At 33.1% G+C, this 15,493-nt stretch overlaps 1 protein-coding gene across 1 annotated transcript in view; it reads left to right on the top strand.

The window, feature by feature from the left end:
* Positions 1–565: 565 nt before the first annotated feature.
* LOC113371315 (kynurenine formamidase) overlaps positions 566–15,493 on the top strand; it is a gene marked incomplete at its 3' end in the record, with an annotated part of 156,028 nt that continues 141,100 nt past the window's right edge. The window contains exons 1-2 of the mRNA XM_026611948.1: positions 566–641; positions 2,110–2,211. Coding sequence (XP_026467733.1) covers positions 566–641; positions 2,110–2,211 — 178 coding nt within the window. The remainder of the gene's footprint in view (positions 642–2,109; positions 2,212–15,493) is intronic.

Below are 15,493 nucleotides of genomic sequence, written 5' to 3'. Positions count from 1 at the left end.
GGGATAATTATGAAAATGAAGCAATGAACATCTTAGAAGATAAAACAATGTATGAAGAGTTACCGAGTGATCCGAACAATTACCACCATAGACAAGCTTTAAATACAATCAATCTTTTGGAAAAAAAAGGTCACATCAACAATTCTATTGCCCTAAAATTAAAATCCACACCTCTAGTACCTAAATTCTATTGCTTCCAAAATCCATAAACCTAACTGCCCTTTCAGACCTATAGTTTCATACATTGATTCACCTTATTATAATTTATCTAAATTCTTTTCCAAAATTTTAAAAAATGTACGATTTTATTCGCCATATTTTTTGAACAATTCATACAGTTTTAGTAGATCGCGTAAAGGACTTCAAAATCCCTCATAATTTTCCCTTCGTTAGTTTTGATGTTATTAATCTTTTCAGCAACATTCCACATAAATTAGTTATCACCGCCATTAGGAGAATTGGTTGCAAATGTTGAATACACTTCACTACCTCTCGAAACATTCATTTCTGGAATAGATTTACTACTGAAGGCCTCATATTTCCAATTCAATAATAATTTTATACTATGATTAGAGGATGTCCTATGGGAAGTCCTTTAAGTCCCTTTTTAGCAGACTTAGTACTACAAGATTTAGAGAACAGTGTGTTGAATTCTACAATTTGCAAACCACTACTATATTTTCGATATGTCGATGACACGCTTCTATTAATTAACAAAAATGATATAGAGAACATATTTCAAAAATTTAATAATTATAATTCTCATTTACAATTTACACAAGAATCAGAAAAAGATAACTCTATACATTTTCTTGATGTTCAGCTCATTAACGACAGGCGGTATTTGCATTACCAATTGGTTCAGGAAGATAGCTGGTCAGGCAGGTATATTAATTTTAATTCTTTTACACCTCTCAATATAAAGATATCCACAGTTCTCAGTTTAGTAGACCATGCAATTCTTTTATCTAACCCAAAATTTCATAATCACAATATCAAATTAGTCATTAACATTACTCATGAATTTTCCCTTACAAAATAATCAGTCCAATAATTAAAAATAGAGTTAAATTTTATTAGACAAACAATCAATAACCACACATTGCTCAAATCACTTGTCTGTATCAGAAAATAAATGTTTGTGAATTTTCCATATATAGACAAAGATTTACACCTTTATCTAAAAGGCTTTTTAATAAACAGAATATTAACATATCCGTGTCACCCTTACTACAACTGCAAGACATATACACAAACATTAAAGACAATACACCTATTAAAAAAGAAAAGATGTGGTATACAAAATAAACTGTTTGAACTGTGAGTCATCTTATATTGGACAAACATGCCAAAATTTAGAAAAAAGATTAAGACAGCACGAATTACAAAGCAAACAAAGTAAGAATAATAACATTCAACAAAAAAGTACACTTGTAGACCACGCTATCTCTAACAGCCATAGTTTCGATTTCAATAATCCACTCATTTTATATTATGAACAAGATTTATTTAAAAGAAGTATTGCAGAATCGATGTTAATAGCCCATACAAGTAACACAGTAAATTTACGGACAGATACCAATATATTACATGATACATACCTGAATCTCATTCATACTTTGTAGCTTATATATAGATGTACATACACTTTTAATTACAACAATGTATAACAAATCTTATAAACAAACCATCTCATCATAGAATATTTTTTCTCCTAACGACATCTATTTTTCAACTGGACCCTAATCCTTTTTTTTCCTATCTGATTGAGTGACTTTACAATTTCAAGTGGTTTCAAGTAGGAGAGAATACGAATACCGAAGACATTGGTATTAAAAGAACAACGTGCAGTGAACGACGTGTAATGAAAAACACAACATGCTAATTTAGATTTCCATATTTTAAAATTTTTTTAATTATAACACACTGATGATGAGACAAACCTAGTCTCGAAACGTTTGTGAAAATTATTATTTAATAAATTAGTGCAAAAAGAGTGTTGTTTGTTCATATTTCCAAATTAATATATATATATATATATATATATATATATATAATATATAGAATAATGTAGAGATAATATATATTTCGAATTCTATATATTCTCAGTAAGCAATGAAACAAAACAGCTAGTGCCATGCAAACTCGAAATTCCAACGGGCGATGGACCCAATCAAAAAATTGATATTTTTGGATGTGACCTTCCAAATGGTAAGTTGCATATTACTAAAATGATAGCATATTACTGAACAGATGTAACGCGATTACATTACACTTAATGCACATTTCTTCAAGCATATTTTTTGCATTTGGACTATTTAAAGTTTATTTTGGTGGTTTACTTAAAGTAAAACTTCTTTAGGCGCGACATGGGTGTAAATCCGTATAAATGCGACGGAAGTGAGTTACGGCAAGGTCGAGTGCCATTGATTCGTCATTTGCTGTCGATGAGATTCTATACGGTCTATTCTTTGTATGCGTTCTGCAAGGACAGCGAAAGCGTGAAGCATATTGTTCATTTTTCGGTGTTTGGTGTCATCACATTTTAAGGTTAAATTTCAGTACAAATCTTAAATTAATAAAAAATGTCTGGATCGGAAGAATATTTTATTCCATCCCCCATAAATAATTATAGTGCAAATAATAAAGCAAATAAAAAACTTGTTCCGTGTAAGAAACGTAAGTTTATTGAAGTAATTTGTATTATTTGTGGTTACTATATATTTTTGAAGTTATTAAATTTGAAATTATTTTTATATGCAAGACAGATACTACATCTGTTGAAATAATGCAACTGTATCGCTAGCGAAAAACTAAAGAACAAGCAATCAATGATTGTATTTATGTTTATTTTAATTACATGAAGTTCTTCAAACACAATTACAAGATAAGTGAAATTGTGAAAACAATATTTATTTAGGCGTTGTTTAACATAATAATTCTCTGCATTTGTATAAATATTAAAAAATATTAAAGCAGTACAGCTTTATTCTAACATGCCGAAGATATATCTTTTTCAGAATTATATCTCAGACACTTTTGGAAGCTTTGAGAAAGTCTACTTGTTTTGCGTTTATGATGGCTATTAAGTATTACAAAGTTGCATATTCTTATAAATAATGAAGAATAATATTCATATTTATTACTCTAAACGAGAGATCAAGCACAACAATAGTTTATGTAGCCGTGTATCTGTTTAGTAAAATTTTACCATTCGGTTTGAATGGCCAAAGGTATGTTTTTAAGATAAATTAAAAGTGTTTAAGAAGTCCGTGATCCGGCAAGATGCTACCGAACTCTATTGAAACACTTGCACTTTGTCGAAGGACCAGATATATTTAGTTATTGGCTATATCAGACCGATTAAATAATAAAAATAAAAGATGATAAATAAATGTTTAATTTGTATATTTGAAAGAATATTAAGACTTATAGATGTGTTAGATAGTTGAAGTTTGAATTAGATGTTATAGCTTTGAGTGATGTTATATGAATTTTTAGTTGACACTAAATTATATAGATTTTACAATTTTATACATTTTTCTGATTGGTCCATTTTGTAGAATTAATGACATCCCATTACAATTTTGGATCCAATCAGTAGCTGTTACATTTGTCAACCAATCAGGTATTGGTCGGATTGCATGATTCGTAGAATTAAAACTGGGTACACGTAGTGCGAGTTTCTTGGAAATATATTAACTGCAGTATGATATAGTTAGGGACAGGTGATAAAAATTCTTAGAAAAATGGATTACTGACATGATGACCGATTTTGGGACAGGATGCGTAACAATGAAAGGGATTATTTTATCGTTTTAAATTATATAATAAGGGATGAGGGTTTATTATCGCTATCCTGCACGAAGATAATAAAATATAATAATTATACCAGAGTTGGGAATGAGGCGTTAACAGTATCATTTATATACAGATATACTTTATTATGGACATCTATGCAGTTTATTCATTGCTAGTGCTAATGAAATTATTCAAGATTGTTATATTACAGCTATCTACTTTGTAAACGAATATTATAGAATTTATTAATCAGCAAGTACTTTATTTCTCCAATAAAGGTTTAATTCCTAGATGCTAATTCCAATGACAAACCGATCATGTTGTATTTGAAGTATGACTTTATTTGCATTCTTGTTTTCAAATATTACAAATATTTTTAATGCTATTATAAATTTATAATTTATTATTATATAAATATTATAATGTTTGACATTAAGAAATGTGCGCATCACGAGTGTTATCATATTACTGATGACCGTTATTCAAAATTGTTATATGATGTATTTATTTTTAACTTAAAAGCCATCTCGTACAATAGCAATTTTTTTTACAGTATTTAATCTGAAACCTTTTTATGGAGATCTTTATTAGACTTAGGCAATAAGTGTTTCGTATCTGTTCTTTTTGGTTGCTTTCGGGTTTCTCGATAATCTTCTTCTAGTTTTATTGCTTCAGTGAAAAGCAATTCAGTATAAATTTGAGATATTTAGCTTTTATTGTATAAATTCAAGGCATTTGTGCTAAGTAAATTGAACGTATTGAAAAACTTGAAAAGATCATCCGCAACACTTAGAATTTATACCAAATTTCTCCTCATTTGATCCCCTGTGTCTACTTTGTAATATGAAATTTTTTGCGATAAATGCTTATCATTGGTTCATATTGTTGGAGTACAATTACCTATAGTAAAAATTATCGATGAAAATCGATCCTTATCATAATTTTATTGCTTCGTAATTAGTTATTTTGTTTTTAATTTGACCGAATAATTATGACTTATAATACATCATACTTTGTATTGCACTTTGGAAAAAAGCTGTTTATCAATAGCAACATAATCACCAGGTTTGTAACAATTTTGATAATTTTCTATAAAAATTGCAAATTCATAGCAAATTGTTTCTACGTTGGTTCTGCTGGCTTTATCAAATCGCGTAAAACTAAGAATATAGTTAATTTCTTTTTCTCAGTTTTTTAACTTCCCGAAGGAGTGGCTTATATTTCCATAAAAAAACCGATTCGCTAATTTTATGTTTTCTCGACGTTTTAAGCCATTGTCAATAGAATGAGACCAAATTTGGAAAAAGTATGTGTGTGTGTATGTGTGTTTGTGGGTTTGTGTTTATGTAAACAGATTTTTTGCCGTGAATCGACATTTTCTCAAAAAAACGGCTGGACCGATTTCAAAAATTTAAAAGCCATTCAACGTTGCTCGATAAGGACTATCGTTTGTCAGTTTTGCGCTACGATCGGCCGAATCGATTCTTTGTAAATCTCAGAAAAAAGAAAATTATTTCGTCCACGTTTCATCCCGCAATTCTGAATTTTTTTTGAAAATTTAAAAACTGTTTGAAAGATATTGTTTGGGAATCGTGCTGATTAGTTTTTGTTAACAATCGGCCGGGCCTTTCTCTTGTAATAAAGTGTAAATTTTTTTTCGACAATTTTTATGATTTTTTTTTGACGGTAGATACCACAGTTTTATAGATCATACTAAAATATCACGGCCCTACGACAAGTCGTTTAATTTTAAAAAAATCTTCAATGTTTGCAAAAATTAGTACGTTATCTTGGCATTTGTCAAAATTAACCCTTTCATCGACGTTTCAAGCCCTGAACGGATTGCAGAAATGTAAAAGTCATTTGATGTATCTCAATGAGAACTATCGTTTATCAGTTTTATGCAACGATCTGCCAAGCCGTTTTTTTGACAAAAATGTTAAACTTTTCGTCCACATTTAAGCTCATACTACAGAATCGATTTTCTCTTTTTCAGTCTTTTGTATGATTACTTGATGACTTTGTTACTAATATTTACAAATATTTTACTTTAAATCATATTTCTACGTATATTTCTGTATGAAATTCGAACCTGACAATGCTCGTGATTGTTTTTTTGTTAAAAGTGTTTAGTTAATAATATTTGTTCGAACTTAACCTTGACGGATATGTGAAGTCAACAAAATAATGGTGTGAACAATTATCGAACTGCCCATTGTTAAAGAAATGTTATCCTATTCTAGTTGACAACCAAAATCCTAATACTAGCCTTTCTCACGGTGCTATTTGGTATGCCGCCACCTTTAATGCCTTTGGTACCTCGTGCTAGTCCTGATCCTGCTGGTTCCCAGCTGTTGCTGCAGCGCCTGGTGCGAAATTTCTGTTACTCAGACTCGACACTCACAGCACACTTCATCAACACTGCACTTCACCACAAGGAAAAACCAACGCTGGACACCATGAAATGATACAGTGTGTTATTAATGATATATATATATATATATATATATATATATATATATCTTATATATAAAAATGGAGCTCTCTTTCAAATGTCCGAATAAAACTCGAGAACGGCTGAATCGATTTGGCCAGTCTTAGTCTTGAAAAATTGGTGCCAATCCAGAGAAAGTCCAAAAGGTGAGAAATTATTTCAAATCCGCGTAGAAACTTTACATTTTTAATTTGAAAATTTTTGTTGAAGCGTAATTTAAATAAAACAATTGACGGTGGCAATTTCATGAAATGTCAAACGCTTTTGACAGATGATGTTCAATTACGTTTAGTAGGATGTTTTACGCGAATATTATTTAATTATGATAAATTTGTAGTAAGTAGTTTTGTGTGTAGTTTTATTTATATACAAAAACGTTAGTAAACGGGCAGCAAGTGTTACTAGAGACTCATAATATCAACTTTTTTGAAAAGTTAATATGAAAATGCACTTTTTGGCATTGTAGCACTCTTTTTTTGCAAATCATATTTATCTCAAAGACGGTGACAAAGACTCATTTGTAAAATTGTATACTCATTGGTATTTATAAAACATTTTCTAGGTTATATTATTTTTTATTTATGTTATTTAAATTCAAAACCTAAATTTGGTATCGATCAAAGGGACATTTTGCCAAATAACATTTTCCCAGTTATATTGTCACAGAATTTATCAAAGAATAGATAGTAATATGTGAAGGTCCGGGGTTAAAAAGGTCCACCAGCTATGTGTCAAAAACAAAAAAAAGTAAAGTAAAGCTTTGTTTAACAAGGAATTGAAAAGTAGAGGGAAAACCTGGAGATAAATTGTAATCTTTGAAAATCCATAATAAAAGTATTTTCTTTCGTTGGTAGATTTTTAGCATTAGTTAAAAGTGTAATTATTTTGTAAAATACATTTAAAATTAAAATAAGACATTAAACCTGTTTGCCACCTGGCCGTTCCAACTTACCCTGTCTATGAGGTAAAAAGATCTAGATAACAATTTTTTGAAAGACAGCAAAAAAGCACATTTTTACAATGATGAAGTAGCTGGCAGTTTTACTGAACGTAGTCACATAATTGTTCGGTTGAAATGTATTATTTGTTGTGATATAATTGGTTTGATTTTCATAATATAGTTTATATTTGCTCAAAGTCAAATTAGACCTTTGTGCCTCGCCCTGCTCTACATATATACTTTTTACTTTAATTTACTTTAATTCATCGAATGTTACTTGAAACTTTTCAAAAAGCAGGCCAAAGAAAAAATACTTAATTCATTTTCTATCTCTCCTCGCAGAAATTTTAATTTTTTTTATAAGCCCAGTAGTATTATTTACAATTATACACAAAATCCAGAATCCAAAAAGAATCTGAAAAACTTGAAACGTGATCAATAAGTCGAAAGACCAAAAAGACTTGGATTATACAATGTTTTCTATAGAAAGTGTATAAAACTTCCAGTTTGATTGTATTGACAAAATATAGACAAACTAATGGGGTTTATTGTTTTTATAATACCTCATTGTATATAGCATTCAAACAACACATCCTTATACACTTAAGGTATTAATATTTTTGATTCTTTAGAAAGTGTTTAGAATATACCTTACTTAGCAAAACAACGTTGGCTGGGTCAGCTAGTATATATATATATATATATATATATATATCATTAATAAATTTATAGATTACGTTTTTAAAGGAACGTGAAAACAGGCTAACTATCATTAAAAACGCTGGAAAATGACATAAAAAATGTACTGCCTGGTATCTATTTACTGATAACTATTTCCGCAAAAATTAATAAATAAATATATATATATATATATATATATATATATATATAATACGCTACCTAACTCATATTTTTATTGTATTAAATATAAATATTTGATGGAACCGCACATTAAACATCACTGTGCGAAATTCGACACACACACATATAAACGCGTCTTCACTGCACATGGCACAAGAAAGTTCTCGAAGCGTTGTTCGAGAAATTTGTTAAATCTTTAAGTCGCAGTCTTCGTTCAGACTTCGAACGATTCACATCGCTCAGCCGATACCAGTCATTTACATAACAAGTAATAGTGTAAACAATAGTGTTTTCTACCTGTGTCAGTACCTGCGACAGTGCCCGCATTGCGTAGTTTATACAGCCAATCACGTATCCCCATTGCGGTGGACATGGCGTTGTTTATAAACACAGTGACATTTATAATTATTATTTTTATCGTGTCAAATAAGTGTCATTCAACAAGTTAATTTTTCAAAGCTTTAAATCATGAATAATACTTCTGAAAATTTTATCACTGAATCACAACAAATTCTACAAGATGATTCTACAACTAACGCAGAATTTGTCGAAACGCATATTCTACCGCAAATGAATCAACAACGAACTTCTTCGCAAACGTCAGAAGATATCGAAATGCTTCCAAGTGACAATAATTTGCAATTGCACAAACCATATCCAGTAACTTTCAGGAACATGCGTTACAACGCGCAATATCAAGAGTGGAAACTGGCCATGAGTAAAAAAAGACAGCAAAATGAATCTGCACAAACCGATAATGTCACAAAAAAGGCAACCACAAAAAATTATTGATTAGATCCGATACCAACCAAGAACTATTATAATGTATTACAATCAGTTGCTCCGGAAAACGACAAAATAGAAGAACAGCCTTCAACTTCAGCGCCTCCAGTGGAAAAAGTTGTAACTCCGCCATCGATTTTTGTACATGGGGTCAATGACATAAAACCTCTAATAGAATTGCTAGAAAATAATGTTCAGAAACTCTATTCATACAAGACCATTGGTTTGAAGGAAGTTAAAATTAATACCAAGGATTCCCACACATACAATACTGTCCTCAAATTATTGAAAGACAAAGGTACTCAACTTCACTCATACCAGGAAAAAACAAAAAGGGCATTTAAAATTGTAATAAAAAATCTTCACCATAGTACAGACATCGAAATCTTGTCAAAAGAATCTCAGATCTTGGGCATAAGGTCATACGAATTTACAACCTAAGACAGCGTACTACTAAACTTCCGCTAAACATATTCGTTGTTGAACTGCAGCAAGACAAAAATAATAATAAAATATACGCAACTGAATTTTTATATAAAACAAAAGTTATAATCGAACCCATGCGCCATCCTCGAGAAGTTCCTCAATGCAGCAGGTGCCAATGTCTAGGACATACAAGAAACTATTGTACAAAAGATCCACGTTGCGTAAAATGTGCCGGTAATCATCTCACTTCAGATTGCTCATGGAAGGACTCAATTAACAGTAACGTAAGATGTGCATTGTGCGATTCAAATCATCCAGCTAATTGTAAAGGGTGCCCAATATATCAAGCAGAAAAACATCGGCGATTCCCACCACTAAGGACAAAAGAAATCGCACAACAAGCTACTACAAGTAGCAGATCCTCACTAATACGGCCTTTCCTTTTCTCAAATAGTAAACAACGAGCAAAACGCAAATAATCATCAAAATCCTCAAGAACATGAATCATCTACAAACATCAATCAAACAAATGTTAGTTATCAAAATGACATACATGAATTAAAATCTATGATAAAGACCTTAGTAGACCAAATAGGTATCATGCTCAAACTTCTGACAACCGTTCTTCCCAATAACAAATAATGGACACAAATTTCAAAATTTTCACATGGAACGCCAATGGTTTAATACAGCACTTACAAGAAGTTAAACATTTCATCATACAACACAACATAGACATACTTCTCATTACAGAGACACACTTCACAAGCAGAAGTTATATAACAATACCTCAATACTCCATCTTTAATACAAATCACCCTGACGATAAAGCTCACGGTGGGACAGCAATAATAATAAAATCAAATATAAAACACCACATAATGGAACCTTTTAGTGAACATTTTCTGCAGGCTACAAACATTTCCGTACAATTTCTTCATAAATTTATAACTATATCATCAATCTATTCCCCCCCCCAGACACACAATCCTGAAAAGCCAATTTGAGTCATTTTTCAACGCGCTGGGCAACACATTTATTGCTGGAGGCTACTTGAACTCCAAGCACACGTACTGGGGATCAAGGCTCATAAACCTCAGAGGACGCGAACTTTACAATACGGTTGCATCACTCAGTCTACTACCCATATCTACTGGCGAGCCAACCTACTGGCCATCTGATCTTCAAAGAATACCAGATTTCCTGGATTTCTACATCACCAGAGGTTTTCCAAGAAATTCGCTGAAATCTTCCACATGTCTGGACTTAAACTCCGACCACTCTTCCGTTTTCTTAAATATACTCAATCATAAACCCATCAACAATCTAACTAAATACTTGTCTACTAAGTTTACATGCTGGAACAAATTTAGAGAGTATTTAGACAACAATCTAAATTGCAACATACCATTAAAATCAGAGAGTGACCTCAACGTTGCTGTTGACCTGCTAACCATATCTCTTCAACGATCTGCTCTAATTTCAACTCCCACGCCGAACAATAATTACAACATTGATTATCCAATACAAATAAAAGAAAAAGTGGCTATTGAAAGAAGACTTCGGAAACAATCGCAACTCACAAGATCACCGATGGACAAATCAAAATTAAACAAAGCTTGCAAAGAGCTCAAAACCTGTCTTCGAGAACACAACAATAAGATCTTTGAAACCAAACTGAAAAATCTATCAGCTACTTCAGACACAAACTACTCACTTTGGAAAGTCACCAAAAATTTTAAACAACCAATTATTCCTGTTCCAGCTATTAAATAAGGAAACAACACGTGGGTCAAAAATGAACTGGATAAAGTCAACTTGTTTGCCAACTTTTTCGAACAAATTTTTACCCTCTGCCACAGCAATGCAGTACCCAAGAAGAAGAATTTATTCACAATAATCTGAAAGATTCTTCAACATACGGCAACCATTCAGACACTCGTTTTCCTCTTTCTGAAGTAGCACTTGAAATAACAAAGTCAAAATCAGGCTAAGCCCCTGGGCATGATCAAATCACGATACATATGCTGAAGCAACTCCCACAAAAAGCCTTGAGATTTCTAACCATTCTGTTCAACTCCATTATCAGATTAAAAGTATTTCCGTGTTCCTGGAAAATTGCAAAAATAATTTTAATACCAAAACCTGGCAAAGATCCCACTCTGATGGAATCCTACAGGCCAATTAGCTTACTACCCATCTTGTCTAAAATTTTTGAAAAATTACTGCTTAAGAAGATCCATGCAATTTTGAGTGTCAAGAACACAATTCCGCAATATCAATTCGGCTTTAGGAAACTCCACTCAACAATCGAACAAACTCACAGAGTAGTCCAGGAAATCAACTCATCTTTACAAGAAAAAAAATATTGCTCAGCCGCATTTCTAGATGTCTCACAGGCTTTTGATAAGGTGTGGCACACCGGTCTTCTCTACAAGATAAAAACAAATCTTCCAGCTAATTTATACCGACTACTTCAATCATACCTGGCAAACCGACAGTTTTTTTATTAATATATCACATTGCAACTCTCCTCTGAAGCAAATAAACTCAGGCGTACCACAGGGAAGCGTTTTGGGTCCCACATTATTTTTATTATTTACCTCAGGCATGCCTACCACAGCTGACTCCAACATAGCCAATTTTGCAGATGATATCTGCATTCTATCGAAACACGAATGCCCTACAGCTGCGTCTAACGCCCTGCAACAGCATTTAAATTTAATAGAAATGTGGCACAAATTTTGGCGACTTGAAATTAACAATCGAAAATCATCACACATCACCTTCGCGTTAAGAATGGAAACATGTCCGCCCGTCTCTATCAATGGCGTTCAACTACCTCAGGTTGAACATGTAAAATACCTGGGGTTCCACTTGGACAGAAGGCTTACGTGGAAAAATCATATAATGAAAAAACGTTTCCAGCTTGAAGAGAATTTTAAAAAACTTTACTGGCTGTTGGGTCCGAAGTCCAAACTATCCACCTACAACAAGCTTCTTGTATACAAAGTCGTCTTAAAACCAATCTGGACTTACGGCATTTCACTCTGGGGTAGTGCCAGTCGATCTAATATAAACATCTTACAGAGAGCTCAAAACAAGATCCTTAAAAAAATACTGGAGGCTCCCAGGTATGTACCTAATTGGTTCATTCATCAGGACTGCAACATACAAACAATAGCGGAAGAAATTAGCAGATTTGCTGCGAAATATAAGTCAAGATTGGAGAACCATCCAAATGAACTAGCAAAGGACCTACTTTCTGCGAACACTTTCAAGAGACTAAGAAGATTAGATCCACTAGACTTAGCATAGTTATATATTTAGTATAATGCTTGTAATTATTTTCACATATTTATATTTATTATCTGCTTGCAACTATTGTCACATATTTATCTTTATTATACTAACTTGAAATACTACCAATGGGTAGTATTTTAAAAACTCATTTAATAACTAATCACAACAATTACTGAATGCCTTCTAAGGCAGTTGTAATTTAGATGGAAATAAAAAAAAATAAAAAAAATCTTTAAGTAATAAACAATACTAATAGTGTGTAAACTTTAATAAAATTAATAAAAGTTAATGTGCAGATAAAATATTATTTTGTGAAATTAAAAACGAAACTTGGTGTATAAAATTTTAGTGAATAATAGAATCAATGGTGTATAATATGAAATAACAATTCGCTATAACCATACTAACATGGAAAATCAAGTGAACAAAGAAGTGAACTCTTAATACCTCAAATGATTAGTACTTATACATACACAAACATTAATTATGGCACGAAAGTTATATCATAAATCTTAAATATATTTTTAATATTTTAAATCTTATAATCATCAAAAATAATATGTAGACTGTAATAAAATTAATCATGGCACAAAATGTTATATAAGGTTGTCAAATATCTCCCTTCCGCTTTTTTGCTCTTTATTCAATGCTTTATAAAAAGTGTTACAGTGATCGGATTTAGTTCAAATATGCGCCGTTTTGTTTGATAATCTGTTACCATCTAGACGGCAACTTCATAATACCTCCCTCGTAGAAGCCCCCCTCCTTATTTGCGAAGAACTCGGACAGCCACTTTTCACAAGCCTCTTTTGAGTTCAACTTTACACCACCAAGGGCATTCGCCATGGACAGGAACAGGTCCGGGCTATATGGTGGATGCGATAAAACCTCCCATAGCTTCTGACGAGTCATCAACGAAGTGTGTGGTCTGGCGTTGTTCTGGTGGAACACTACACCCTTCCTGTTGGCCAATTCTGGACGCTTCTGGTCGATCGCCTGCTTCAAGCGGTCCAGTTGTTTGCAGTAGATGGTAGAATTAAGCGTCTGGCCATATGGGAGCAGCTCATAGTGAATGATTCCCTTCCAATCCCACCAAACACACAGCAAAACCTTCCTGGCCGTCAATCCCGGCTTGGCCACTGTTTGGGACGATTCACCAGCCTTCGACCACGACCGTTTTCGCTTGATATTGTCGTATGTGATCCATTTTTCGTCGCCAGTCACCATCCGCTTCAAGAATGGGTCGAGTTCGTTCCGTTTCAGCAGCATATCGCAGGCGTTGATTCGGTCCAGAAGGTTTTTTTTGCGTCAAATCATGCGGCACCCAAACATCAAGCATTTTTTTGTATCCAGCCTTCTGCAGATGGTTTAAAATGGTTTGGTGACTAACTCCCATCTCCTGGGCGATGTTACGAGATGCCACATGCCGGTCTAACTCGATGTATTCCATGATTTGATCGGTATTTGTCGTCACTGGTCTTCCGCCGGCTGGCTTATCCATGGTGTCGTTTTCACCGGCTCTGAATCGTCGAAACCATTCCTCCGCGGTTCGAAGTGATAGAGTACCATCCCCCAAAACACCATTAATCTCACGAAACGTTTCTCTAGCGGATTTGCCTTTAACGAAGGAAAACTTTAAAATAGCGCGAATTTCGGCGTTAGTGAACTCCATGTTTACACGTCTATAACTGTTGAACGCAATATCCAAACTAATCATGCATAGCGTCGTTTTTTAGGTTATGTCAAGACCTTTCAAATTATGTATAGTATTGCCAGATACGAGCTCTGTAGCGCTTTGTACATAGCCGCAAAATTAAAAAGACAAAAAGGCGGAAGGGAGATATTTGACCACCTTTTATTATAGATACTAAATATATTTTAAATATTATGGGACCGATTCTGCCGCAATGTTATGATAAGGTCATGTTATGAAGAATTTTCCATAGTAATATAGACAAAAGTTATGCGGTTGGTGTTCAGTCAGGCGAATTTCTCAGGTTTTCTCATACAAAACATAACCTAAAAGCCGCACAAATGTCAAAAAAACGATGTTAGATAAGTGTGTGTTTCTGATTCCTCTTAGGTAAGATACGAGTGACGTTGCAGTTTATGCAACGCATAAACGCCGGAATGAACAGCAAATACATGATATTTTGACAGCATTCAGTATGATTCATTCGCATAATGTATGGGGAGTCGGAGCGTAACATGCCATGCCGTAACATTTCTCTGTTATGCGCAGAATCGGTCCATAAATATGAGTTGAGCTCGAGCAGCCGACCCGAACGGATCGAAGCTGAAATTCAATAGTGAATGTTAATAATCAAATATCCAGTGTAGTGATACAGTGTTTCGTACAACAAATGCCCCTTTTAGGGGGGGCATTTAATTGTAAATAAGTGAATAATTTTATTACAAATATGCAAAATCAAGAAAATATAACTTATTCTATCTCTCCGTTAGTTGAAACTATCAACATTCTTCATGATACGTCGATGATGGACAATTAATATATTAAACAAGTAATCATTAATCAGAAAACTAATAGTTCAATTAATGGAAAAAACAATCAGAAGATACGATTATGGACAAAATAGTTCCGTCAACTTCTTGGCAAACAATAGAACCAGGCAGTAAACAAGTAATCATCAATCAGAAAACTAATAGTTCAATTAATGAAAAAAATCAATCAGACGATACGATTATGGATGAAATAGTTCCGTCAACTTCTTGGCAAACAATAGAACCAGGCAGCAAACGCAGACGCACATCGGCTAATAAATATGTCGAAAATGTAAACATAACGCCGACTCGAAACAGGTTTGATGCATTAAAAACAAACAAAGGTCATCCGTCCGAAACAACAAAAACACAAACTGATAACA

The sequence above is a fragment of the Ctenocephalides felis genome, unplaced genomic scaffold (genome assembly GCF_003426905.1).
Source record: "Ctenocephalides felis isolate EL2017-DRISC unplaced genomic scaffold, ASM342690v1 CF-g0.4_SCAFFOLD_01492, whole genome shotgun sequence".
Taxonomy (NCBI): Eukaryota; Metazoa; Arthropoda; class Insecta; order Siphonaptera; family Pulicidae; genus Ctenocephalides; species Ctenocephalides felis.
The sequence above is the reverse complement of the archived record's forward strand: the minus strand, read 5'-3'. Positions and strand labels throughout refer to the sequence as shown.